At 46.3% G+C, this 25,694-nt stretch overlaps 1 protein-coding gene across 1 annotated transcript in view; it reads right to left on the reverse strand.

The window, feature by feature from the left end:
• Positions 1-20,349: 20,349 nt before the first annotated feature.
• LOC135813121 (E-selectin-like) overlaps positions 20,350-25,694 on the reverse strand; it is a 109,521-nt gene continuing 104,176 nt past the window's right edge. The window contains exons 4-5 of the mRNA XM_065326338.1: positions 20,398-20,551; positions 20,350-20,353 (exon numbers count right to left, since the gene is read on the reverse strand). Coding sequence (XP_065182410.1) covers positions 20,350-20,353; positions 20,398-20,551 — 158 coding nt within the window. The remainder of the gene's footprint in view (positions 20,354-20,397; positions 20,552-25,694) is intronic.

The raw sequence follows: 25,694 nt of genomic DNA on the forward strand, positions 1-25,694 counted from the left end.
TGATTTTCGAGACGCATTGTGCCTGAGGTATGGCCTGCCGCTTGATGGCATATCATTATCCTGTGTTTGTGGCCAAGACATGTCAGTTCATCACGCCCTCACGTGCCCAAGCGGGGGATACCCTACCCAGAGACATAATGAACTTCGCGACCTCCTAGCGGACGCACTCGCTAGTGTTGTTTGCGATGTCGAGATCGAGCCACCGCTGATGCCGCTGGGTGGTGAAGCCGTCTCTGGGGGCTCAGCTGACGGTGCTCGTGTGGATATACGGGCTCGTGGCTTCTGGACCAGGCAGCAAAACGCCTTTTTTGATGTACGGGTCACGCACCCAAGGCCGTCTTTGCTGTCTGGACCAGAAGTGTCGAGGCAGTTATCCCAACACGAGCGTCAGAAGAAACGTCAGTATTCCGATCGAATCAACCAGGTGGATCGAGGATCGTTCACTCCGCTTGTTTTCGCCACCAGTGGACAGTGTGCTCCCGAATGTGGCATCTTCCTCAAGACCCTCGCAACACAACTGCACCATAAGAACTCGGACATACCGTATCGTCTCATCATCAGCCACTTGCGCTCGAGAATCAGTCTATCTCTGATGCGGTGGCAGATTACTTGCTTCCGGGGGTCACGTGCATCATACCTACGCAGTGGATCCGGCATTGGCCGACATTGCTTTGTAACGGAGTGCCGTACATTGGCTCATATGCCGCGCTGACGGGCATCAATGGACTTGCCATAATATTGTCATTGGTTTCATTCTGTCTCAGAGTGTTCTGTTGTATTTGTTTTCGTTTTAAAAGCGTTTGAGCGGTTGGGTGAATGGAAACGTCACCGTACTGGTAGTAGCGATGCTTGGATGGTGTTTGCGGGTTTGCTCTTTGTTTTTGTATTCCCTAGTTGGCTTGATTCTTTTATTTTATTTTATTTTCTGATTGGATTTTCCTATTTATTTGATTTGATTTTTGCAAATTTCTTGAATGGTTTTGTCACCATTGCTTTTCTTGCTTGCGCTTTTCAGTTTCTTCTTTCTGATACCCGGTTTGTTTTCAAATAAAGGCGAAGTTCAGTAGTAGTAGTAGTAGTAGTAGTAGTAGTAGTAGTAGTAGTAGTAGTAGTAGTAGTAGTAGTAGTAGTAGTAGTAGTAGTAGTAGTAGTAGTAGTAGTAGTAGTAGTAGTAGTAGTAGTAGTAGTAGTAGTAGTAGTAGTAGTAGTAGTAGTAGTAGTAGTAGTAGTAGTAGTAGTAGTAGTAGTAGTAGTAGTAGTAGTAGTAGTAGTAGTAGTAGTAGTAGTAGTAGTAGTAGTAGTAGTAGTAGTAGTAGTAGTAGTAGTAGTAGTAGTAGTAGTAGTAGTAGTAGTAGTAGTAGTAGTAGTAGTAGTAGTAGTAGTAGTAGTAGTAGTAGTAGTAGTAGTAGTAGTAGTAGTAGTAGTAGTAGTAGTAGTAGTAGTAGTAGTAGTAGTAGTAGTAGTAGTAGTAGTATTTTCTATGTCCTAGCCATGTCCCCGCTGGCGCAGAGGCTGTCTCTTGCCTCTCCGGACTGTCAGCAACTGTGGTTCGCCGATGATGATGCTGCCGCCGCCAAGCTCGCATCCCTCAGAGATTACTGGAGATGCATATCCAGCGTCGGTCCACACTACGGGTATTTCCCAAATGCCCAGAAGTCTATCCTCCTAGTCAAGCCCGAGCTTGAGCAAACGGCGAAGGAAGTGTTCCACGCTACAGGAATTGCAATCCGATCGGATGGTGTTCGGTACCTGGGTGGTTACATCGGGTCCAACGAGTTTGTGGCGAGTCGGGTCTCGTCCCAGATCAACACCTGGCTAACGCTGATGAATCGTCTGACGGTGCTCGCCAAAACCCAACCCCAGGCTGCGTACCACGTCGTCTCGACCGCAGTGCAGGCGAAGTGGAGGTTTCTGCTGCGAGTGTGTGAGGTTCCTGCCGACGCCTTTGGTCCTGTGGACAATGTGATCGTCCGTTTCTGCGAGGGCATTTTCGGTTGAGACGAGCTGCCGGAGTCCCTCTGTAAGCTGTTGTCGTTGCCTGTCCGCCTCGGTGATCTAGGCATCCCCGTCCCGCCCGAGGGTGCCATGAGACAGCTAGAGCTGTCTCGTGCTTCTACTGGCCCGATTGTGGAGTTCCTCGTTGCCGCGGGTGCGGATGATGCGGCATCGGAGGTCGCTCGGAGTCTCAGCCCCGGCACTGGGGTTTGTGCGGGTGATGCTTCGGGGCTTGCTCGGCGGCGGCCTCGGATGGTGGATGCAATTGCAGCGTCCAGGGCAGTTGCCGGGCACACACGCGCTAAGTTTCGTGAGTCCCTCGTGGACGCCGTCAGCGAGCTGGGACCGTCTTTAACACCACCTCAGCGACTTCTTCTCGACACCTCAAAGGAGAAGGGCGTTTCGACGTGGGTAACGTCTCCACCCACGTACGAACACGGCACCATATTGTCGAAGTCGGATTTCCGCGACAGCCTAGCTTTGCGGTATGGTCTGGCGCTGCATGATTTGCCGACGTCATGTATCTGCCGTGGGAGTCCCGATTTTACGGTGGATCATGCGATGACCTGCCCTGCCGGGGGGTATCCCACGGCTCGTCACAACGAGATCTGGGATTTGCTCTCGGAGCTTCTATCTGTCGTCGTCCCGGACGTTGAACGGGAACCAGTCCTCCTGTCCCTGGACGGCGAGGACGTCAGTGGATCTCATGCCGACCAAGCGAGAGTGGACATCCGAGCTCTTGGCTTTTGGACACGGCAACAGAGAGCGTTTTTCGATGTAAGGGTGACCCACCCCAAAGCGTCTCTGCGGTCGTGTGCAGAAGTCCAGAGCCAACTAGCCCACAATGAGCTATGCCGTTGCCATCTCAACAATCAGGGCGAAGATCGGCATGTGTCTGCTCAGGTGGCAGATCACGTGTCTCCGGGGATCCCGTACATCCTACCGGCGAAGAACTGCTGCTCTCCTTGCGGAGATGCTGGCTGCTGCCCGCTGGAGTTTGCTGGAGTTGCTGGAGTTTGGGAAGGTCTTGGAATCCTTAGTGTCATTGATACCAGCCATTCTGTGACATGTGCACAATGTATGCTTATTTATGGCACATATACAATTCAGATGGGCACCAAAATTTCCATGATGGAAGTTAGATACATAGACATCACTTTGGCATGAAAAAATAAATTTCCAAAAATTATGCCTCAGCCACCTTTTAGCGTGGCTCGGCTCTTATCATGATTATTCTAGCTATATAACTGGTTATGAAGTTGATTGTTCCAACTAGGAACACACGCTTCTTGCCGAACTTGACACTTGACTGACTCACGACTGCCATCCGGACTGGTTGTTTATTTATTTATTTCTTTTTTATTGATAAACCGCAAACCTTCAGACATGTGAATGTGCACATGATATACAGTGTACATACATATGTATCGAGAAGGCAGCACAGAAACGGCAGTGGTGGTGAGGCCTTGGCCTGTATTTAACCTGACGAGAAGGCTTGAAAGTATACTTGTAACAACGAAAACTTTCAAGATGTTCGTAATGAGCCTGAAGTGTGTTGCATTTATGAGTATGATCGCATTTCTGTCTCAGAGGAAACTGTTTAAATTTAGTACAGGTAGACTCCCTTTAATTCGAACCTCAAATTGCCAGGCCCTAACTTCGAATTATCGGGAACTTCTAATTATCCAAATGCAGCCCCATGCACTGATATGTATGTCAAAATGCTTGAAATCGCATGCTGAATATTTTTTGCACATTTTTATTTGCATCAACGAAACATACATGTAGGTGGTCGTACCGGTACGCGGTCATGTACGACGGATCATCAAAACACTGGATCGACACAAAATCATTTTGACATTATCTTCATCTTCTAGCGAAGAAGTTGTCAGTCACTGCAGCTTTCCTGAAACAATTTCAACGGAAAAGAACTGCGCTGCCTAATCCGCGTCATGAAAGGCCGTTGGACAGCAGCACGTCGTTCTGAAGAACGGAAGCGGAGCAAAGGCATAGACAATATTTACGACAATAGTGTTGTTGTGCGCCAACATCTCCGCGCACGAGCTGGCGCGGTAAGAAAGGCCATCGAGATCTGCGAAGAGAGTCAGCCACCTGGAAGAAGTCGTCTTCAATCAAACCTTTGCAATTTGCCTCGCACGGGCTTGAATCAAATTTCGAAAGAAGGTGGGTTTCTTGAACGCTATAGTTGATCCTGCAGCGGACCATCGATCGATTTTTGAGCTACTCTTGGCTAGAGAAGGAGAAAAGAATGAACTTCGAATTACAAGGACAGCAACTCAATCTCACTTCGAAATAAGCGTTCAAAGGACATAGCCAATGTACTGTAAACAGCTCTTCTGTACGAAGACTGGGTTCGAATTATCCAACCGGCGCACTTTTCGTACTTCGAATTATGCATTCGATTTTGACTTGAATTGACTTGTAGAAGATCGGTACGACGAAAAAGTTCGAATTACACGGAATGTTCGAATTATACCGTATTCGAATTAGAGGGAGTCTACCTGTAATGCTAAGAATAAGGTAATGTTCAAACGGATCAATCGACAATCTAGCTAACAGCGGCACGACGTCATCTTGTAGTTTCGTGCCATAAGCAGCGCGTGCAGAACGGTGTAAAATGGACGAGATTCGCTGTCGGTCCTTGGCGGATAGCTTCATTGCAAAGCAAGAGCAGCAGTATAGTAAGTCAGGCAGGATAACAGAGAGGATATACTGCCGTGTTGCCTTCAAACTTAGCTGCCGAAAACACCGTCGAAGAGCGCCAACCTTTGTGCAAGTCTTCCTAACGACAAAGTCTATGTGACCTGACCAAGAAACACTGCTGTCTACAATGACTCCCATGATTCTCGTGCTAGAAACTATGAGTCAGGGGCTGTTGGTTAAAAACGATTGGAGTTGAGAGGATTTGAAAAGACTTAGAAATCATCAAGGTTAGTCTTTTTTGTACAGCCCAAGCTGGTCTAGATCCACAGAAATTGCAGATAGCGAATCATTGACGGTAGCGGCGCCTTCAGCTGGTGTACGTCTGCTGGCATCGTTAGGTACGAATGAAACAATGATGACACGCAGTCCAAAAAGTAGCAGTTTTATATGAAAGTCTTACCTACAAAACAGCAAAAAACACGTGAAAACAATTGAAAGTTGGGGTGCTGAAGTTCACGCGCTCATCTTGTTGTTGCCCACTTCTTAGAGACAGCAATGCAGGCATAGAGACAGCAATGCAGGCATAGAGATAGCAGTGCAGGCATAGACACAGCAATACAAACAACCCCCCGGCAAACGGCTTACGTATTTCGCAAGCAATATGTAAAAGATGACTCCAACCATTGCCATATCCAACCGTAGAGTAGAAAACATCCTCGCTAAAATGATAATGTCTAGTGTCTGTCCAGGAGTTTCTGATACGTCTTCTAATTCCATCACAAGAAGTCTTGTGAACCGTAGACTTCTGAAGAGGTCGTGCATCATGACTTTGGCAAATGGGTTCCAAGTAATTATGTTGGTACTTTCCATCTGTTGTTTTAATGACTGCATTAACCTTCGCACAGTACGAATAACCGTGCAATTCTCGGTACACTGCAATTAAAACAAAAAGCGAACCACAAACACACACACACACATACACACACACACATACACACACACACACACACACACACACACACACACACACACACAGAACAACCCACACACATACCCTACTATGCATGCACACACACACACACACACACACACACACACATGCAAGCACGCACACACACACACATGCTCGCATTCACAGATACACACACATATTCAAGAATTGACACACACACACGAACACACACACAAACACACACACACACACAAACACACACACACACATGTGCACGAGCACATAAATACTATAAAAAAACATCCACACATATGCACACACACGCGCACACACACACACACAAACACACACACACACACTCGCGCATGTGCACATGCACATAAATATTATATTATCACATCCACACAAACACGCATGTGCCCATGCACATAGATATTATGAAAACACATCAACACACTCACACACGCACACTTCTACAACTACTACTACTACTACTATCAATCACCTACCCCAGTGGGGTCATGCCGCCCTCCACTCAGAGAACTGAGCACAAGGTGAGGGGCAGTGGCGCAAAACAAAACAAGAAGTACAGCAGAATGAATTGAAAAAAAGGAAATCAAAAGAAGCTGCCACATTGATGAAAAAGAACTCACCAGCAGAGGAAAGAAATATCACAAACCAGATGCACAGTCTGCTGCAGGTCCATTATAAAATGCAACGACTGAAAAGGAAAATTAAAAAAATAAATGTGAACATGATGCTATGTTCAACAAACGTCTGTACGCGTGCTGCTTCGGCCTTCGTGTATCAGGAAAACACAATCTTGAGCTGGAGGGTGGGCACCGAACGTCCCATAAGGGCTCCACAAGACATACTTTCATGAGCGACGAGGAGTGTGCACAGCAAGCTTATAACACTACACCATCGCCGCACGACGACTGACCACTCAGGTCTAAACAACACGGCCAACGACAAATTCACGATTCCGGCGATACACCGCGCAGGAAGAAATTTCTGCGAGTCTGACCTGTTTCCTTTCTGACCCAGGAGTCCACTTGCTTTGCCGAACCCCACGACATTGTTTTGGCTCTAGGTTGATCCGAGGGCCCGCCACACCACTGCGGAGGATGCGGCTGCAAGGCATGAGAAGCCTACTGCCAGTCAATACCCAGGGACCACCCTGACCAGAAGGCCAGGGCCGCCCCGTGGAGGAGGCCAACAAAGAGAAAACCAGGAGCTAACAAATCTGCTTCCTCTCGGCAAAAAAACATTTTTACACACGCACACACACCTTGACCTTGATCTTGCCCATTGCATAAGCAATGATAGCGAATGTCGGAAAGTTCAGTTGAGAACACGAGCGCAGAACTTGGCATGTCGTTTCAGGTTTCCTGGTCGACTAAACGGGCGTCCACAGACACATAGAAGAGGATCAGCAGCGGGCCGCGGCGGTGGGGTGCTACTCGCAACTCGTCTCCAGCCGGGACGATCTTGGCAACTCTCAAGCCAGGTGGTCATGCCGAGGTCCGCCAGGTCAGTCGACACCACATCTCGCCACCTCTTCTTCGGGCCGTGATGAGGACGGGGGGCAGGCAGCTCGCCGAACAGCAATTGCTTCGGTGCGTGTGAGTCGACCATCCTGCCGACGTGACCCAGCCAACGAAGCCCGTGGCAACACACACACGCACACACTCACACACACACACACACACACACACACACACACACACACACACACACACACACATCGGTGCATCAGGTCCCTTGGCAGTCCCCTCATCTCCCAAATCGTTACGACCCGAAAAGATGCTACCCACACTAGCTCCCAAACCAGAGGCCAAACATTCAGTAGTCTCTTTCTACCCCCATTCATGCCCCAGCTAGGCATGTACAGTCTCTCATTTCTTGGTGGTGACCACTTCAATACACTACCTACACGGGTGTTTCAGCAGCACCACTTAAAAATATGGCGTCATTTCGCGCGGTTTGGCAGGATTATGTTAGATTCGGCGCGAGTTATCAATTTATCAGAGTGTACCTAAACGATTTTCTTATTCACTTAGGTTTATCAGCGATATTTCGGTTTAGCAAGAGAGACAAACTATTTTTCAAATTCTACGAGTGAACAAGAATTATTATTATTTGGACAGTTATACACTAGTTTGCTCACTTACCGAGGACTTCTTCTGTCAGTTTGGCTGTCAAGCTCGTGCCGACCTACTGTTCCTGCGACTTTCTCTTCCGTGGCGCAGGACGCAGTGCTATCGCCTCGTTCGTCGTCGTCAGGAGGTGCTGTGCTGCAACAGTTTGGAGGCGCAGCAGTTCTCGAGGAATAGACTTGTACTTGAAGTTCAGAGAATTCAGTGAAGAGTGGAGACTCTCTGCACCTTGTTCTGCGAGGAGGCCCAATCCTACGCGGACTCGTTTCATCAGGGGAACTGTGTGTTCTTCTAATAGGTGCAACTTCGGCGTGATGTGGCCGAATTTCCTGGACACTACTTCCTTCCTGCAGAGGGCCAGGAATTTCTCGATGTCTTGTTGGAGTTGACCCAAGTCAGCGTCATCGACTGGTTTGCAGTGGCTGAACTTGGCTCGACACGTTGCGTAGCTGTTCATGAGAGCTACGTATCTATCCGCAATTTTAGTGGCCTCAGGACACAAGTCAGGACACCTTGTTTGGACTGACGAAAGATGTGCGGAGGTGATGGCAGTGACCACGGTGGGTTTCAAGGCTTCGTGGATGTGGTTACCAACGAAAGCACCACCGTGGTATACCTGACGCTCAATGTCATGAAGCTGTAGGACTGGCTCCAGTGCCGCGACGCATGGGCCACAGAATTGCTTACAGCCGCTCAGTTTGTCTACTTGCTGCTGAAGTTGTGCTGACCGCTGCTGGTGATGGTCACGCTGCTGTATTGCTGTTTGGTACACTTCTTGCAAGTTGGCGACAACACCAAGCTCGTCCATGCCGCCTTGCTGCTGTACGTGCAGTGCAACAAATTCAAGCTGTTCCTGAGTCGTAGTTAGCTGCTGGTTGAAATTCTGGACGAGCTGCTGTTCAGCAGTCAGTTCGCTATGTACATCGCACAGCTTCTTGTACGCAGCACCATCCGTATCTAGTGCCTGGCTTCTTGCCACCAGTGCCAAGTCCAGTATTCGGAGCTCGCTCCGCAGAGCTTCGAACAGCCAGGGGTAGATCCCGAGATCCAAGTGTAAGACTGGAATGATGACGTTCGGGATTGACACAGGCAGAACAATTGGTCGAATCACATTGTTGTATTTCTTTGCCTGCGCCAGCTTTGAGCCTGCTGCTACATATTGGCTGTGGTCGCTTGCTAGAGATGCTAGTGTGCGTGGTTCTCTCTCGGCCTCCTCTCTCGCATCACTCTCAAGCTCCATGCTCTTCTTCGTGCATAAACAATGGAGACATGGCCGGAGTCCAGATGAGCCAGACAATCCAAAGTTGACAGTCTGAAACTCATAGTCCCCGAATAAATAAATCTTCATTGTCTTGCCTTTCCAGGAAGTCTGCTGAAGCTGCTGAAGTTGGGGTCGGTATTGTCCCAATGCCGTCTCCAAGTTTGCAGGCGTGTCTTTGCCGTTGAAGATGCAGAACGGTATTATGTTTGTGAGTGAATTCGGATGCTCGGTGTTGACGATCTGAAAGCTTAGCTTGAACGATCCACCTCCGTGATCTCCGCCAATCTTAATCCAAATCTCTGACTCAGGAATAGCTCCACCATGCCATGTTAGTCGGCTACTGTCCTGCAGCTGGTCCAGAAAGAATATGACAATATCCACCAAGTTAGGGAAGAGCACAGTTGCTATCATCGTAACTCCGCCATCCTTGTCTGTCATAGGGAGCTCTTTGGCGGTGTATGAAGGCAGCTTCGAAGCTATAAATGTGCGGACTGTCTTCTCGGATTCCATTTCAACGCCAAATTCGTGTAGCCAGCGACGTAGCTTCCGCAACTGACTCCACGGGAGGCTGAGGTCTGCTTTTATAGCCAGTGCACTGCCGGGTGACGGCTTCTTGGCCTTGATGCCAGCATCTAACAGAAGCTGCTCCTGTTCAGCAGCAGACAATCTCTGCAAGCCAGCCACCTCTTGTGCTCTGGCTCCAGCCACACCACCGCACACTGTCTCAGCATGTCTCGTCAATTCTGAGGATCTGCGGCGCAAAGTTGTGTCAGCAGCTCGGTCAGACGGCACATTACTCACAACAGCCCGTTGATAGACCTGTGGCTTGCCATGTGATGCTGTCCTTACCTCCAACCGCCCGTCATGCACCCTTGCTGCCACCAGGTGACCTGTTAGACGGTCAGCTACGTTGCCGCACAACTTGGACGGTGATGCGGACAGCACGTCCTCGACAGTCGAGCTTTGTCTAACGGTGCGGATTGGAGCTGTCGTCGTGGCTGGATTGAACTGGCATGCTGCAACATGCTTTCGCAGATCTCTCAGCGGAGTAACCACCGGGCAGCCTTGCAGAGATGGCTTGTGGAAGTCACACCGGAGTGTCCAACCATCCATCATCCTGCGTGGAACCTTTCCTGGCGTCTTTAGCTCAGATGCCTTCAAACAGTTGGCACATGCAGGACATAGCTTGTGCGTTGCTAACCATTCACACATGCAGTCTGTACAAAAGTACTCTTCGCAGCATGGTACTTCTATTACGTTGTCCACGATGTTACTGCATATGTTGCACTGCTGTGCTGTGTGTGCGTTAATGAACCGCTCTTTGTTCAGTGGAATCGTTGCAGTATGTTGGCTGCTGCCTGTTGCATATACTGTCTCTCTTGGCACATCCAAACCACATTCCAGTTGTGTTGCTGATGCTTGTGAGGCGGGTTGTTGTGTTGGGGTGGCGGTTGCGGTGCTCACGCGTTCGTCCTGAGTGCGTGTTGTTTGCGGAGCGGCCGCGCGCCAGTGTGTGAGTTGCTTTGCATGCCGTTTTCCCATGGCCTTTGCTGTATGATCAGTACAGAATGAACAGGCTGAGCGTTGATGTGGTGTCCATTTCACAGGAGGGCCACAGCCACCGCCGCAGTGCATGGCTTTTTCGCTGGCTCTCTTCATGGCCCTCTGGCACAATACACATAGGTAAGGGGGGTGTACTTGTGCATCATCTTCATCAATTTTTATCCCATGCACGGCTTCAAGCTGGGATTTATAAGATGCAACGGGATAACGGGTCTTCTGTGTGCATGTGGCGAATTTTCTGCCACCAACGCGACATACCTCGCCAAGATAAGATACGTGTGCGTCCATATCTTGTCGTAGCTGAAGGAAAACAACAGAATTTTGATGTTCACGTCACAACTTCGTTCTCTGCGAGGCAATTTGAATTTCGATCGTGGTGCGCGAGGTATGAAAGTGAAGCTAGGAAGGAGTCAAAGAAAAAGAACACGATTTCACCGTACAGAACCCAGTTTGGGCTGGGTAGTGACCTGCTTTAGAGCAGTATATCGATAAGTATTTCAGTAATCCACCACGGCCAGAGATTCGAATTTTCAAATTTCGGCAAAAAAAGGACGCCATTTTTAGTGGGCGGAAATCGTGCAAAAAAACATCCGTGCCTACTATCATACCACCACAAACCGCCATGACCAGCACATGAGCCTTCTGCGGTAAGAGTGTCATGACCCCCGCAGACAAGTAATTTGGCAGCGAGTCAGGCACTCACTGATCTGGGCACGAAGCTGGCACATGATCAGCGAGTAGGGGAGATCACGGTTCCTCTGACTGATTCGAGCTGCTAACGACTTCAGGAATATCGACGCCGCTGGCGCACACTGCCCATTGGTGGCGAAAACCAACGGTGTGAACGAGCTGCAGTCGACGTTGTTGATCCGTTTCAAGTGCTGGCGCTTTTTCTGCCTCTCGTTGCCAGACAACTGGCTGGCTACTCTCGTCTGAAATCATGATGGCATGAGAAATTCCTCACCCAATGACTATTGCTGGTCTTCTCAATCTACAATACCTTCGCTGGTCGGGAGTAGATAAACAAAAGCGCATATTCAGATCTGACACAAGTTGAAATTTTGATGAAATTGTTTGGCATCTATTACTTACGCAATATGCCTCAGTTCCATCAAATTTGCGAATATTTATGCATTGGTCACTGTACTCTTGTGTAGTTGTCTTCTGTTGTTTGGTGCAATGTTAGCAAGTCAGTGCATGATTTAAAGTACACTAATCTTGTTTTACATGTATAAAACTTCTCGGTGCCAATGTCAATGTTGTGGAAAGTAATGAAAAACCCGTTAATTATTATGGCTGGATTTATCACAAACACTTTGACATAATAATTATCATATTGATTGCAACACCTCAAGACTCAGTGGAAACATTGGCCAATGCTAAGAGAGTGGGCTTACGAAAACACTCGGGCACAGTAGCTAGACCGTCTGAGGTGCATTTTGATGTTGCCACCCCGCGCAACCGAAAGCCAGGTTTACAAGTAAATTTCACGGTTTCGGAATATGAGATTGAAGTCGCATTGGAAGTGCCATTGGCAATAGTTGGTACAGAGCATATTATAGCTGCAATTCAGGAACAAAGATAAAGATGGCAAAAGGAACAACATATCGGTACGTTAGGAATACTTCGTGACTGAAAAATTCAAGAAAAAATTCCAGACCCATCAGGACTCTAACCCGGGACCTCGCTGGCCATGAGCAATGCTCAAACCATCTTAGCTTTGAGACCAGGCCGAACCTTGAAGAAATAAAGATGTGCAAACATTTCAAAAATACTTCTTTGCTCCAAATTGATCTGCAACTACTGATATCCAGTCTCAAGAAAATTTAGATCAATCCAAGCAAGGTAAGTGGGTAACAAATTAGGTAGACTACATCTATGTTGGAAGTGGCATACCGGGGCATACCGGGGCATACCGGGGCATACCGGGGAATGCATTTCTGCGTAAGATACAGGCACAGGGACTAATTTACTTCAAAGAATTTGCGTAGCAATAATTGCTACACACCGCGACGTTTGCATAGCAACGCAATAATTTTGTATAGCAGTGTTTTTCCCGTCGACAACGCCATCAATATGGAACGTGAAATGCTTGGCAATGTTGTCCTTCTTCAGTGCACTTCCACTTATACCGTCAACGGACGGAGTGCTGTAATACCTAAAACCACGAAGCCAGGGCGCCTTCTCCCTACACATCTTGCAAAATATCTTGGTCACAGCTCCACCACTCGACTCTGCGCGAATCCATTCTTTTTTGGGATCAAATTCAGCAATCCACTTGTCCACAGTACCTTGGTTCACAGACATGGCGGCAGTGAAGAGGATTCATTGATAAGGCAAGCAGAATTTTACAAAGTTAAGTCCTGAACGGTCGAGACGCCTAGTACTGCTAGTGAAGGATCGCGGTCTAAATCTCAAAAGCAGGTGAAGTACTTGTTGACACTCGCCGCGTGCTTCCTGGGCTGCAATTCAAGTAAATTAGTTAGTTAGTTTCCAAGCGCACGTGCTGCAGTGTGCGTGCGGAGACAGTGCGCCATATGGACATGGTCCGGCGGCCCGCACGTGCGTACCGTGTAGAATCTACCTGCAGTGCAGGCTGGACAACCACACACACACAGTCTAGTCTAGTCACAGTGCATGCCGCGCCGCCTCGTGGCGCCTAACCGACCACACACAGACTGTAAAGCTACACATGTGCATGCGCTACTCGTCCACTACAAGTCTATGTCCAGGGCCATAATAACATGCATGTTGTGTCGCAGTTTACCGCGACTCACTACGAACTTCGAATCGCAGACACTGTGTTTTGGGTCTCACTACGAACGATGCAATACCGGTTAAATTAGTCCCCGCAGGTATGAGCGCTGGTATGTGTCCAATCCTATCAGGCCATGCCATCAACCAGCTGGCTAACAAGGAGGAATAGTATAATCCTTGGGGTGCAATCCGACACTTGCTTATCCACGTAATTCATTGGCTTCACTGACTATACAGCTGATCCAACTAGATATGGCCTAACTCCAGGGACTATAATTATATGACCTAACTCCAGGGACTATATGTAGGACTCAGTATAGAGTCCATGCACTATATGATGTCCAGCACCCTATATAGAGTCCATTGGTCCAAAATCCACAATACAGAGTCCAGGAGTCCACTCAGTTTTGATCAGCTTCATCCTGCCGCGCAATCCCCTATAAGGAGTACACTTTTTCTACAAGTCCCCTATTCACGGTCCAGGAGTCCAGTTTATCCAATCACGCCGGCCGTCCTGTGTGTTGTGCCCGAAAGAGAAAACACCTTTTCAGTTTTGCTTGCCTCATGGCAGCGCATTCCTTTCTTCACTTCAGCCATGGCTGCCAGTTCTGCTGTGCAGTTGCTGACAGTAATCTGTCTCGAGGTAACCAAGGAGGATAAGGAGACGTTCAAAATCAAATCTGGAATGCGTCTTGTGGTTCTCTGAAGACGTTTCATCCGTGCGCGGGATGAAAGCAGAAATTGCAGAACGAGAAAAGTTCAGCACAGTTCAAATCTGACGAGTCAGAGGTACACTGACACTCTCTTTCGTTCGACGCCACAAGGATCCCCTGTTTGGCTGGCCATTAATTGCATTGCTGCCAGGAAGGCGTTTGAACGGTTTCATCAGAGCGAGGGATGAAAGCAGAAAGCGGAGAACGAGAAAAGTTCAGCACAGTTCCAATCTGACGAGTCAGATACACTGACACTCTCTTTCGTTCGACGCCACAAGGATACCCTGTTTGACTGGACAAGAGCTGCCTGTACCACCGTGTCAAAAGGCTGTCCAACTACATGGCAGGACGATGACTGAGGTAAGGAAGCTTTTACTCCTTTCGACTGGTCTGCTGTTCTGTCGTTATGCTTGAATTTTTTTCCATTTTCAAGGATCGTATCGCGTTTGTTTGATGTTGCTTGAATGAATGCCCTAAAAAGTAATCAACCACTTCGTAATAGTCCTCAAGGACTGCAAGGACTTTGCATCAATCGTATACGATCGTCTAGCTATCATCAATATTATTATTATTTTATTTCATGAGAAAAGTATTTTATCCCTGTGATAATATTGTGAACTCCACGACACTCTTCCTCTTCTAGGCTCTAGTATGATGTCAAATACAATGGGATCCACAAACGCAGTGCCAGTGTACTAGTAGTAGTAGTAGGAGGATTTCTTGTATGCCGATGACAAGAAAAAGCTTCAAGCTAAGACATGTACTCGTATTCCCAGAAGTAACCGTTTTGATGTCACAAACATGACATTGTGTCAGTGAAACTGCCTCGTGACAACAAATCATTGCATTTCCATCTTGGGGAAGACTGACTGACTGCAACGCTGTACAGATTGTTTAAATCATCTCATTTCAATTTAGTTGCAGTGAAGTGAAACACTGTACACTACATGTATGGTGGTGTGTCTGTGCGTCTTGAGTGTGCACAAACGATCTTATTCCTCGTATTACTAATAGATTATTGTCCCCACCGTCACCTGTTTACAGGTCTTTGTGTGGATGGATTTTCATTGAGCATCACATTCGTTGAGCACTTGGTAGTTGTGTGCTCCCATGCATCATTACGGTAATAAGCGTGTATCCTTGTGCTATCTACTTTTTGCAGGTGTGCTGATCTTCAGAAGCTTGCGGAACTGAGTGCTGCTGAACATTTGCATGGCCATGAGCAATGGTAAAGCTTGCTATTGCACTCTCAGCATGTGCTAGTACTATCCTGACTACTACACTATGTTACTCTCTTACACTAATAGGTGCGTGCACCTGTCCATGTATGCATTCGTTTCGTATAATTATTTGTTATCCCTCTTGACTTTACGTGTCAATGGGTGGACGTTTGCATGGCTGTTGGAGTTGCGTGTGTATTGTGTCTCTACTCTTTTCTTGGTGTTTTCTTGGCGTTGTATAAGTTTGTGTGTGTGTGTGTGTGTGTGTGTGTGTGTGTGTGTGTGTGTGTGTGTGTGCGCGCGCGCACAATAATTTGAAAACAAATAATTAATCCTTGGCTCTCCATTATTCTCTTTCGATTCTTGGTTGTTTCTAGGTATTTTCTTGGCGGTGTGTGGGTGTGTGCATGTGTGTGTGTGTGTGTGCGTGCACAATATTTGGCAACACTACATGATTGAGATATTGTAATTTGCAGCGTCTGCGAAGAGACCACTTGATTTGAGGATGGTGTTTGTAGGGTTTTCGTGTAATGAAGTGGCTGCAGTGGCGCCTCAATACTTATTTTTTATCTTGAGAAGTGAATGATGTAAAGGATTAAAGGGAGAGGCGTTTTCTGGTTAATATTCACTGCTTACAGCAGATCCTATGTCTAATTTCGAACTCTGGATAGGGGATGCCTAGTTGGCTGGACTTTATACAGGGAGTGTTGTCCACATAAAGACTCCTTATACATGTAGTTGATTTCAAAGTTTGGACTCCATACAGTTGATTTTGGACAAATGGACTCTATATAGGGGTGAAGCCAATTGGCTGGACTCTATACAGGGAGTGATGTCCATCTAAACTTTGAGCTCACAGTTGATTCCAAGTTTGGACTCTGTACAGTGGATTTTGGACCAATGGACTCTATATAGGGGTTGGACATCATATAAGGGCTGGACGCTCTACTGAGTCCAACATATATATGGCCTAACTCCAGGGATTATATATGGCCTAACTGCAGGGACTATATATGGCCTAACTCCAGGCTATATATGGCCTAACTCCAGGGCTAACTGATATTTCATCCACACCAGGCTATACCAACAGGCCAGGAACGACTACACACAAAATTTAAACCTAGAAAATGGTTATTTATGCCGTGATGTATGTATATGGCCTATTTAGCTCGTAGCTGTACTGATGAGGCCTTTATGGCCGAAAAAGATTGCTGTCTACAGCATTGGGTATATGTATATTTGACAAAGCGGTCTAACTACAATGTCATGCATGAGGAGTACTGTAGGAGTTTGGCTTTCGGCTTGTACAATTCGTTTTCGCAAAGCTTCCCTTTCGTTACTTATCCTTGATATTTATGACCCACCCAAGTTGGGTGGTGTGCTGCTTTGCTGCTTCGAATTGTAGTTAGACCTTTTTTTTTTTACTTCGAATTGCTTTGTCAAATATCGTACTGGTCTCGTCATCGTCCAGTAACAATCGACATTCTTTATTCCGTTGGGACTATAGCTTTTGGTCGTTTTCGTTGCGCTTGCCTTCCCCTCTTTGGTCTTTCCATAACCTTGAACCTTCCAAGTTGGAAGGCTGTCGGTTAGCGCTACGGAGATGTGTTGAAGTTAGGTGTCAGGACGTCGAATGTCTCAGTACTCTGTCAGTTTTGTGCCTAGTTATTGCACTTTCTGACTGTATATAGTATCATGTTACAGTGATGGAGAGTTACTCTTAACTCGTATCCATATGTCCTTTTCTCTTTATCATTATTATTATTATGATTCAATATAAGAGTTATGATAACCCTTTTTCCGAAAATGACGTATGTATCTATTATTGCACGATTAAAGAGGTCAATATATGAAATATAGAACGAGTAAAAGACCGAGGTCCCCCGAGGTTTAAATTTCATATATTGACCGATTATGAGGGCAATAATAGATTTATCACGACATAGCATACCTAAAACTGTTTTTGCTTTGCTATAGGAAGAAAGTTAGGTTGAGTTGGGTAACTCCGCTCTTCTTCCTCGCTCACCGGAGGAATTTCTCTAGTCTCCTCGCGCAACTGGGGAGCACTCCAATGGAGAGAATGGAGAGAGAAAGATTTTTATAGGGCGGCTTGGTGTGAGAGGTGGACTGAGACTTGACGGCGCTAACGGCGAATATCAAGACCTTACGGCCACGGAGCTGCGGGACTCTGCGCTGGTCGTCTATCCGTGTGGAGGCAAAGCAAACGCGGGCAACATTCTGCTGAAGCGAGCGTGGAGCTGAAGCTGGATTGGTGACTGACGCACCTGCTTACTCCACAACACCGGCGCATAATGATGTGCATGTACAAGACTTCGTGAGTATTCAACTCAAATTCGTGTTCCGTCAGCGTCAGTATCAGCAAGTACAGTCATGTAGTACAATTTGTTCCCAAAATAACTTCGGGACAGTCTGTTCATGGTTTTCATTTGTATTGGACTCGTTCTCTACACTTGCGATAATTTAGCGGCAATTCTAACGTTGTAGCGTTGTTCTCTTGTAATTTAGTGGAACCTGTATTGAGTAACTGAGTTTTATGTTTCGTTACATTGTCGTCAGATCTCCTGTGTACCGGTTTTGTGGCACAATGATTATAGCCATTATATTTGGTCGTCTCCATTCTTGTGCAATCATGCGTACATGTATGTAGGTTGGGTCTCTTCATGTTATTGTGACCAATTTCATAGATGTTGGTTGCCTTGTTGCTTTCTCTCCCCTCTCCTCTCACCCAAGCCATTCTGCATAAGCGAAGCTGTGGACGCAGCATACTGCTGCTACACTTCAACGCGGGAATGCGTATAATAAATAATAATAGGAAGAAAGGAATACTATTGTAATAGTATAATAGTATGTACATATGCCGTTTACATTGGACATTACTTCTGTGTAAACCGAAGTTTTCAGTTGTCTCTTGCAGTATGTTCCCCAAGTCCTTTGACTGAGAATCTGACAGTTTGGGTTCGAATCCCAGAATTTGGCTTCAGATTTTTCTTCTTTCAGTTCTGATTTTTTTCTAAGTTGAGGAAAAAGTTCTAAGTCCTCGGGCTAAGTGGTCAATAATAAGTGGTCAATATAAGCGGTCAATATATGCTGATATTTGACCGCTTAGAGATCACAAGTTTCTGTGGGGGTCAATAATAAGAGAGTGATAAATATATGAGCCCTGGCCAGCGAAAACCAGCACTTGTGTACTTGATATCAGTCATCAAAATGTGACGTCAAAGTTTGGGACGCGCAGTGAGCTGGCTTTTGAAGATTCTTTTTCGATCGAGTGGGTGTCTTTGCTGTCAAAGGAGTTTCAAGTGTCTTCAAATGTCTCTGGTCAATTGATTTTAGCACTAGGTGAGAGCTCGTCATACGGAGGTTGAGTTTAGACACAGCGATGGCGACAGGTGTCGCGACAAAGACTTAGGTCCAGAGTTGTCAGAGTGAGACTCGCTGTACGAAGCGGCGCTGAAAGTTAGTTCGCAATCGGAATTATTTCTTTGGTGGCGATCTCGGTGAGTTTGTCCAGCAGTGGCGAGTCTCATATGCATAGTAACGAAGAGCCCTCATAAAACCGACACTGGATACTGGTGGCGACGATGGTCAGTGCTGGAGTAATAGCGACTGCGAGGAGAAGCTGAATGTCGACCCGCTGAGCGATCCGTATTTCTACATCGACAACAATGATGTTGCAGACATTGATGGAGGGCTTCTCACGGCGCAAAACAGAGCGTAGTATTATCCGTACTCTACCTCGCCAGACGACGCCAAGCTGGCTGCTGCCTGTGCTGAGAAAGGGGATCCCTAAAAACTCAAACCGGCTGAACGCTTTGGGGCAACATCATCACGTGCTACAAAACGCGAGTATTCGCTCATATCATTGAAATACAATTATGCTGAAATCATGGTCTGAGTGAAAGTGTGCAAGGGAGTGGATGTCAGTGGTATTGGTCAGTACATCTATCAGTATGGCAAGCTTTGGGACAACGCTCAAACTGCCAGCACAGAGGTCCCTGAACACAATTTGGAAGGCCAGCCACCAATCATCGTTTTGCACTCTGGTGTTGTAAAGAAGGTAGTGATGTATACGGAATATCTTCACACTTCTTAACTACTCATGCCTGCAGCACCAAGAGGGCAAGCCTGACTTGCATTCTATTTACTTACATGTACCTGTTCCACATCACAATCAGAAACTGTAGGATCAACTTGCATGGAGTCACTAGGCATGGATGCTGCGCCAACTGTACCGAATCTTGACCTGTGTGACTTCAAACTCTATTTTCCATGCTTTCGCTTATCAGATTGTCACCAAACTTGATAACTTGAATGATTTTAAATAGTGTAGAAACAATTTCGAGGGAAAAATAATTTTTGAAAATTTTTCGCATGTTCAGGTTTCTGCTGGCTGGGGCTCATAATATACCTCATTTGGAATGACCCCCATCCACTGTATTTTCGCTGCGCTCACCTTCCCCTCTTCGGTCCTACGTAACCATGAACCTTCCAAGTTGGAAGGCTGTTGGTTTGCGCATTGGAGATGTGTTAGAGCTAGGTGTCGGGTCGCTGAATGTCTCAGTAGCCTGTCATTTTTGTGCCCTATTATCGCACTTTCTGACTGTTTATCATCTTGTTACAGTCGTGAATAGCTGCTGCGTAACTCGTTCTCATGTGTTTCTTCTCTTTTGTTGACATATATTTGTTTTGATAAACTGTTCTAATTGTCCGCAAACTTCATCACTCTTGTCCTGATCATGAGTCAGCTGATAGACAGGTTAGCACTGCCACGGAAGCACTTTGAGCAAAGTGCCACAGAAGGAGAGAAAATGACTCAGCCTGAAAAGGTGCTGGGGTAAAATTTGTAAGAAAAAACGCTGACAGTTAAAACAGGAAAAGTCCCTTACCTCTTTGACAAATAAAATGTAATGTGTGCACACATTGCAAATCATCCCATTTGCCAGGATAACGGACATTCCACATTTGTAGACAACCACCATTTCCGCTTGGTTCACGTGGCGCAAAGTTCGACCAAGTTACTTCTCCAGAAGAAGATTGCCATTTGTTATCTACACGAGAGATTCCCAAATAGATTGAATTCGATGGGTAAAACCTTTGCAGGCAATCACTTTCAGCTTGATTCCGGGGCCAGGCGATTTCCGCTCCCTGTGAGGAACTCTGGCATTGCTGAGATGCTTGAGATTTGGTCGTCGGAGATGGAAATACCAAATAATCCAAATCAGTCACATTATCACAGCGCTGCCAACCTGCATAAATGCAAACCAAGTGCAGGAAAATGGTACAAAACAATCAGAACAAGTCTCTTCAAGAACGTGATCAGCAATAAACGGGTTTAGCCCTTTAAGACCGACACATATATTGGATAATCATGCAAATTTGGATACTTATTTAGTCTATGGAATGTAATTCTATTTCCACAGCTAAAACACCAAGAATTACCATGAGCACTGCTCCAAGTGTATATGAAGAAGGAATGTTGCCCTTATATTATTATTATTTTGCTTGTTCTTGGGGGCATCAACCTGCATAAGGCAGGTATATAGCCTTCGCTTAAAAAAGCTGCCATAAAAAAGCTCATCCGAAGCGAGAGGGCTAGAGGAAAAGATAACGATAACGAGATACAGAATACAAAGAAATCCAATGAGTTAAAAATAGTTCAGCACATGAAAAAAAGAAAAGCAGAGCCGAAGTTACTAATCAGAGTTACAAATCCGATTGATCCATCAATCAACAAAGGAGACTAATCCATTATTATTGCAAAGTAGAAAATGATTGTACTTGCAGATCTCCTGGCCAGGGCCAGCATATTGGCGATATCATAATTGTTGATAAAATTATAAGAATTATAACAATTTCCTCTGAGACAAAAATGCGATAATCCTCATAAAAATGACACACTTCAGGCTCATTATGAACATCTGAACGTTTTTGTTTTCCCAAGTATACTTTCAAGCCTTCTCATCAGGTGAAATACAGGCAAGGGAAAAAGAACAGGAACAGTGGATTCAGTGAAGTAAGGAGGTGGTAAAACAGCGCAAAAAAGAAGATAGCTAAAGTAAACAGCGAAAATGCGTGACCTATACACATAGCATTAATGACACAAAGATGCAAGTGCGAGAAAACTAGTGTAATTGTACTCGCTATTACAGTCTGTATCGGCTATAGCGTACCCTTTTGATTTCCGTGATTTTATCACTATAACCGATGCATCACTATATGCGATACGATCGATTTTTTCGATCGACACATGAAAGGCAAGGAAATACTTCCAGCATGGCGTTTTGACAAAATGAGCATGCTGCATAGTTGACAGTGCCCGCATTTCCATGAAAAAATTCTGTTATGTACATGTACATGTGTCACTATCAAAATAAGCAACGTGAAGAAAGTAAAAAAATAGGGCCTTTGATATTATTGCTACATGTATTTTAAAGTTATCACTATAGCCGATAATAATACAGTGTGTTATGCATGTTTTGATTCTTTGTTGCCATCATAATATCCGATATATCATTACATCCGATAATATTGGTTATAGTGATATTTGTACTGGATAAAATACGTTTTGCTTTTGATATTTCGTACCAATATCACTGTAGCCGATATATTCTTATATCCGGTCACTCTATAGCCGATACAGACTGTATTGCAAAGTAGAAACTGATTGTAGTTGCAGATCTCTAGGCCAGGGCCAGCATATTGCCGACTCTGGATAGGTCTCTGCAGCATTTGATATTGTGGTAATTGTTAATAATTGTTGATAAAATTGTTAGAGCATCTTGTGTAATTGTATAACTTTAGGGCTCACAGTACGTATGCTGATAGCCAGTGGACATCAGCGCCATTTTGATTTGGGGCACTCAAGTTCACGTGATCCTTTCGCGTGCGGAGCTGTATGCAGTTCTGTGCTGGCGTGTAGTCTCTGATCTACGTGCAGGCTGCAGCATGATTGAGCTGCTGTTTTCTTGCTCTGTCGGCAAACAAAATTTCCGACAAGTAGCTAGAAGATGGCATATGAAGAAGCTTTGGAGGCCTTGATCTTTTCTGTAGTTCGGGAGATGGACATCGAATATTACAATGGTAGTTCTCCGTGACTTACCCTTGGTACTGAGCTGTGGCTAAGGTGAAGTGAGGGACGAACTACCCAAAAATATCGCAAGCCTACAATCGCTTCGGGTCACTAATGCCCGGGAAGAAATTGATGAAGAGTACTAGTCTGCCACGACGATACTCCACAATAACCAGCTCACACTCGGCTCTACCCACACCTGACCATGGATTTGGAAGGCCCTAAGGAAAGGAGTTCGTTCCACTGCGCAGTGAACGAAACGGCAGGTGAGGGAAGAGTTGTGCACGCCGTCGCGTAATCTTTGTAGTTTAAGCAAAGATCTGCGGCGCTTCTCACGACCCTAGGCAAACAGGCCACAAACAAGCCGTCCATCCACGATCAGAAAGTAGTTGCCAGGTCGTTTCCGGGAACGTTTGCAGAGCTGATTCCATGAAGAACAACATGAGCGCACAAAACAAATCACTCGAACACGGCGCTGATCGCCTTGCGAGGTGACCAACACGTATTTTAGGTAAGTGAGCTTTTCTGGAATGCAAAGCGATGTTTTCCTCACGCAAGGTACAGGAAATCTGTGGTGGTATGCGTGACAAGGTTGCGCATCATCATTTTTTTTTCTTGAGTTGCCGTTTTCTGTCATGTCAGCTTGTGCACGGTCTTGTTCTTGACCTTGCGCGCTTCAAAAAGTAAGAACTGCACAATGGTTGCTCCGATTTTGACGATCTATGGCTCAAAATTTTCTTGAGGGACCTGGCCAGAGGATTACCGAGCCATATTTTTGGTTTTCACCGAGCTTGTGTCATCGATTCCCACAGATGTTTGTCCCATCGAGGGACGAAAATCCACAAAATCCCGTTCGTGGGTCTCAGAGGACGGATTTGAAAAAATCCTTCGGTAATCCTGTAGTCCTTCCGCCAAGGAATCCTCCCTGAAAATTTCACGGCTCTCCGGCAAGTCGATCTTTAGAACGAATCGATAGAAGATTCAAAAATATTCAAAATTCCAAGCCCGGTGATTGGCTGAAACACGGTTTTCACTGATCACGCTAGCACCTCGTGGAACAAAATGGCGCTGATGTTGAATGTACGCAACTGTGAGCCCTAAACTTAAGCCACTACACATAGCACACATTACTTTCTTCCGCATATGGCAATCAAATTTCCCACAGGACAATTCCGCGGTATAAACCAAGGTTACCGGTTAGAAAACTACAGAAAGCAGGCTTATCTTGCACCAGACAATCTATATTCAACCTGGGATATTGACGATATATCGCATCCACATTTTTCAAGCCAGTAAGGAGCAAAAAAAACAAGCATGAATGAATTAGGGGTGTGCACGGGTAGTCGGGTACCCGTGCTACTTGTGAGGACTTCGGGTAGCCGGGTATAGAATTGTACCCGAAAACCAGACGTCGCAGATGACATCATGTACAGTGCACGTGGCCAATGAGGAGGATGAGAATGTGGAGGACGAGAGGGATACTGACTAGGAGGAGTTCGATATCGACAAGAGGAAGTGTGCCATTTTCAAGAAGTTGGTGTCCAGTCCGGATTGTCGTAAGTTGTTTGGCGATTCCTGGTTTAGTGTTACTTGTTGCGCACGTTTCTTTAAGCAGTTGCAGGTGTTGGAGGCTGTTTGTATTCGTACACGTGACCCTGTGCTATGCAAGCAACAAGAAATGTTGTAGCACTCACACTTATCAAATAATACGCACTCACCAGTTTGCCCACACGCACTCACAGCTGCCACATTCATCTACCGCTACCGTTGCATAAGTTAACACTACACATGTTAAGCATAACCGCGTGCTGCTGCATTCTCACACTTCATGATCAATGAACACACAATGATTCCGGTTGACGCGTCCAGTCATCAGTTCCACAACAACAGAATAGGCTAACCCACCTGGAGGCAGCACGGCGATCTTGCTCTTTGCCAGCATAGAGAGATAACCGCCACGTGCAGCCTGTGTGGCTGCATGCAAGGACCCGTACCTTAATTCCCCACTTACGGGTCATGTTTTTGCCGTACTTTTTCAGTTGTGTGCGACCTTACATGGGACGAGTGATTGGTCAATACAGCCATTGCGCAAGAGTGTCCATGCTGTATGGAATTACGTCTTGAGCAGCTCCACGAAATTGCATACTGTTGCCAATCGCCAACAGGCAATGTGAATGGCGTTGTTTGAGACATGAAGAAATCGTAAAATATTGAAGAAGCGTCTACGTGCTATGGTTCAGCTAACGAAATCGTCCCGCATAAAAGTCATGTTTGTTGGACAAATGGTCTCGAGAAGCCGGCAGCCTAGCAATGCCCATTCTGATGATGATGGCAGTGAACGCGTGCATATCTGCGTCATTAACTGGTACATAGTTATTGTGCTCATTTTCGCGCGGCCTACTGATTCGTTTCCTTCACGAGAATCGTCCACGCAAAATTCCACAAGAAGCCAAAGAAGAATAGTGGGGTTAGCATACTTCCTGCTACAATCACAATACTGGTCCGTGCAACTGCACTGGGTATGCTGAGGTGTATCTATGGTGCTCCATACCAAATTGTCCTCAGCTAAGTTCTTCCTCAATGCACTGCCACCACCCAGCCCTCTCCCATGACCTCTCCGCAACGTTGCAGACTGAGCTGTCCCAGCCGTAAACCCAGCTGTGGTCGCATTACCTGTCACATTTCTGCACTGTGTGCCACGTCCGAGCTGCACTCAAGCTCCGCAGCGAGCAGCGCCTCTCACTTGGAAATTCGTTGCTGATGTAGCTCGAAGCTGCCCGAACACCGACTATTACCAAGTCATTGAGGCTCACCAAGGCTGGGAGAGCAGCTGTGCACGGCAAGTCCACCTCGGCGAGAAAACCAACGATGGCAAGTTTCACACAACACAGCACCGGGCTTTTCATAGATCGGCTTCAGTTGTTCCTCCCTGTATTTGTGCCAACAAAGTGCGCTTTGACTGGTGAAGAGTCGCTCACACAATGCACAACATATTGACTTCCAACCAGCTAAAATTGCCAACATTGCAACTGTACGCAAAACTTCCCGTCACGTTTGCATCAACTGTTGCACCAAAAAATGCTGATGGCACAAGGGGAAGTTTGTAGTTGTGTTGGAGTAGAAATTGCTGACTAGAAGTCGCAGAGGGATGAGCTTTCCTGCGCAGGTATGAGTTTGGACATATTCCCGCATGGTCAAGTGGAAAATTTCGCTTCCGAAACCTTTCCGTGGTCTTTGCACAGCCGATCTACACCCCAAAGGAAATCTACCTGAAAAATTTGAGCGAAATTGGAGAGATACTTGCACAATTGTTCTAGTTT

This window comes from Sycon ciliatum, chromosome 3 (genome assembly GCF_964019385.1).
Source record: "Sycon ciliatum chromosome 3, ocSycCili1.1, whole genome shotgun sequence".
Classification (NCBI taxonomy): Eukaryota; Metazoa; Porifera; class Calcarea; order Leucosolenida; family Sycettidae; genus Sycon; species Sycon ciliatum.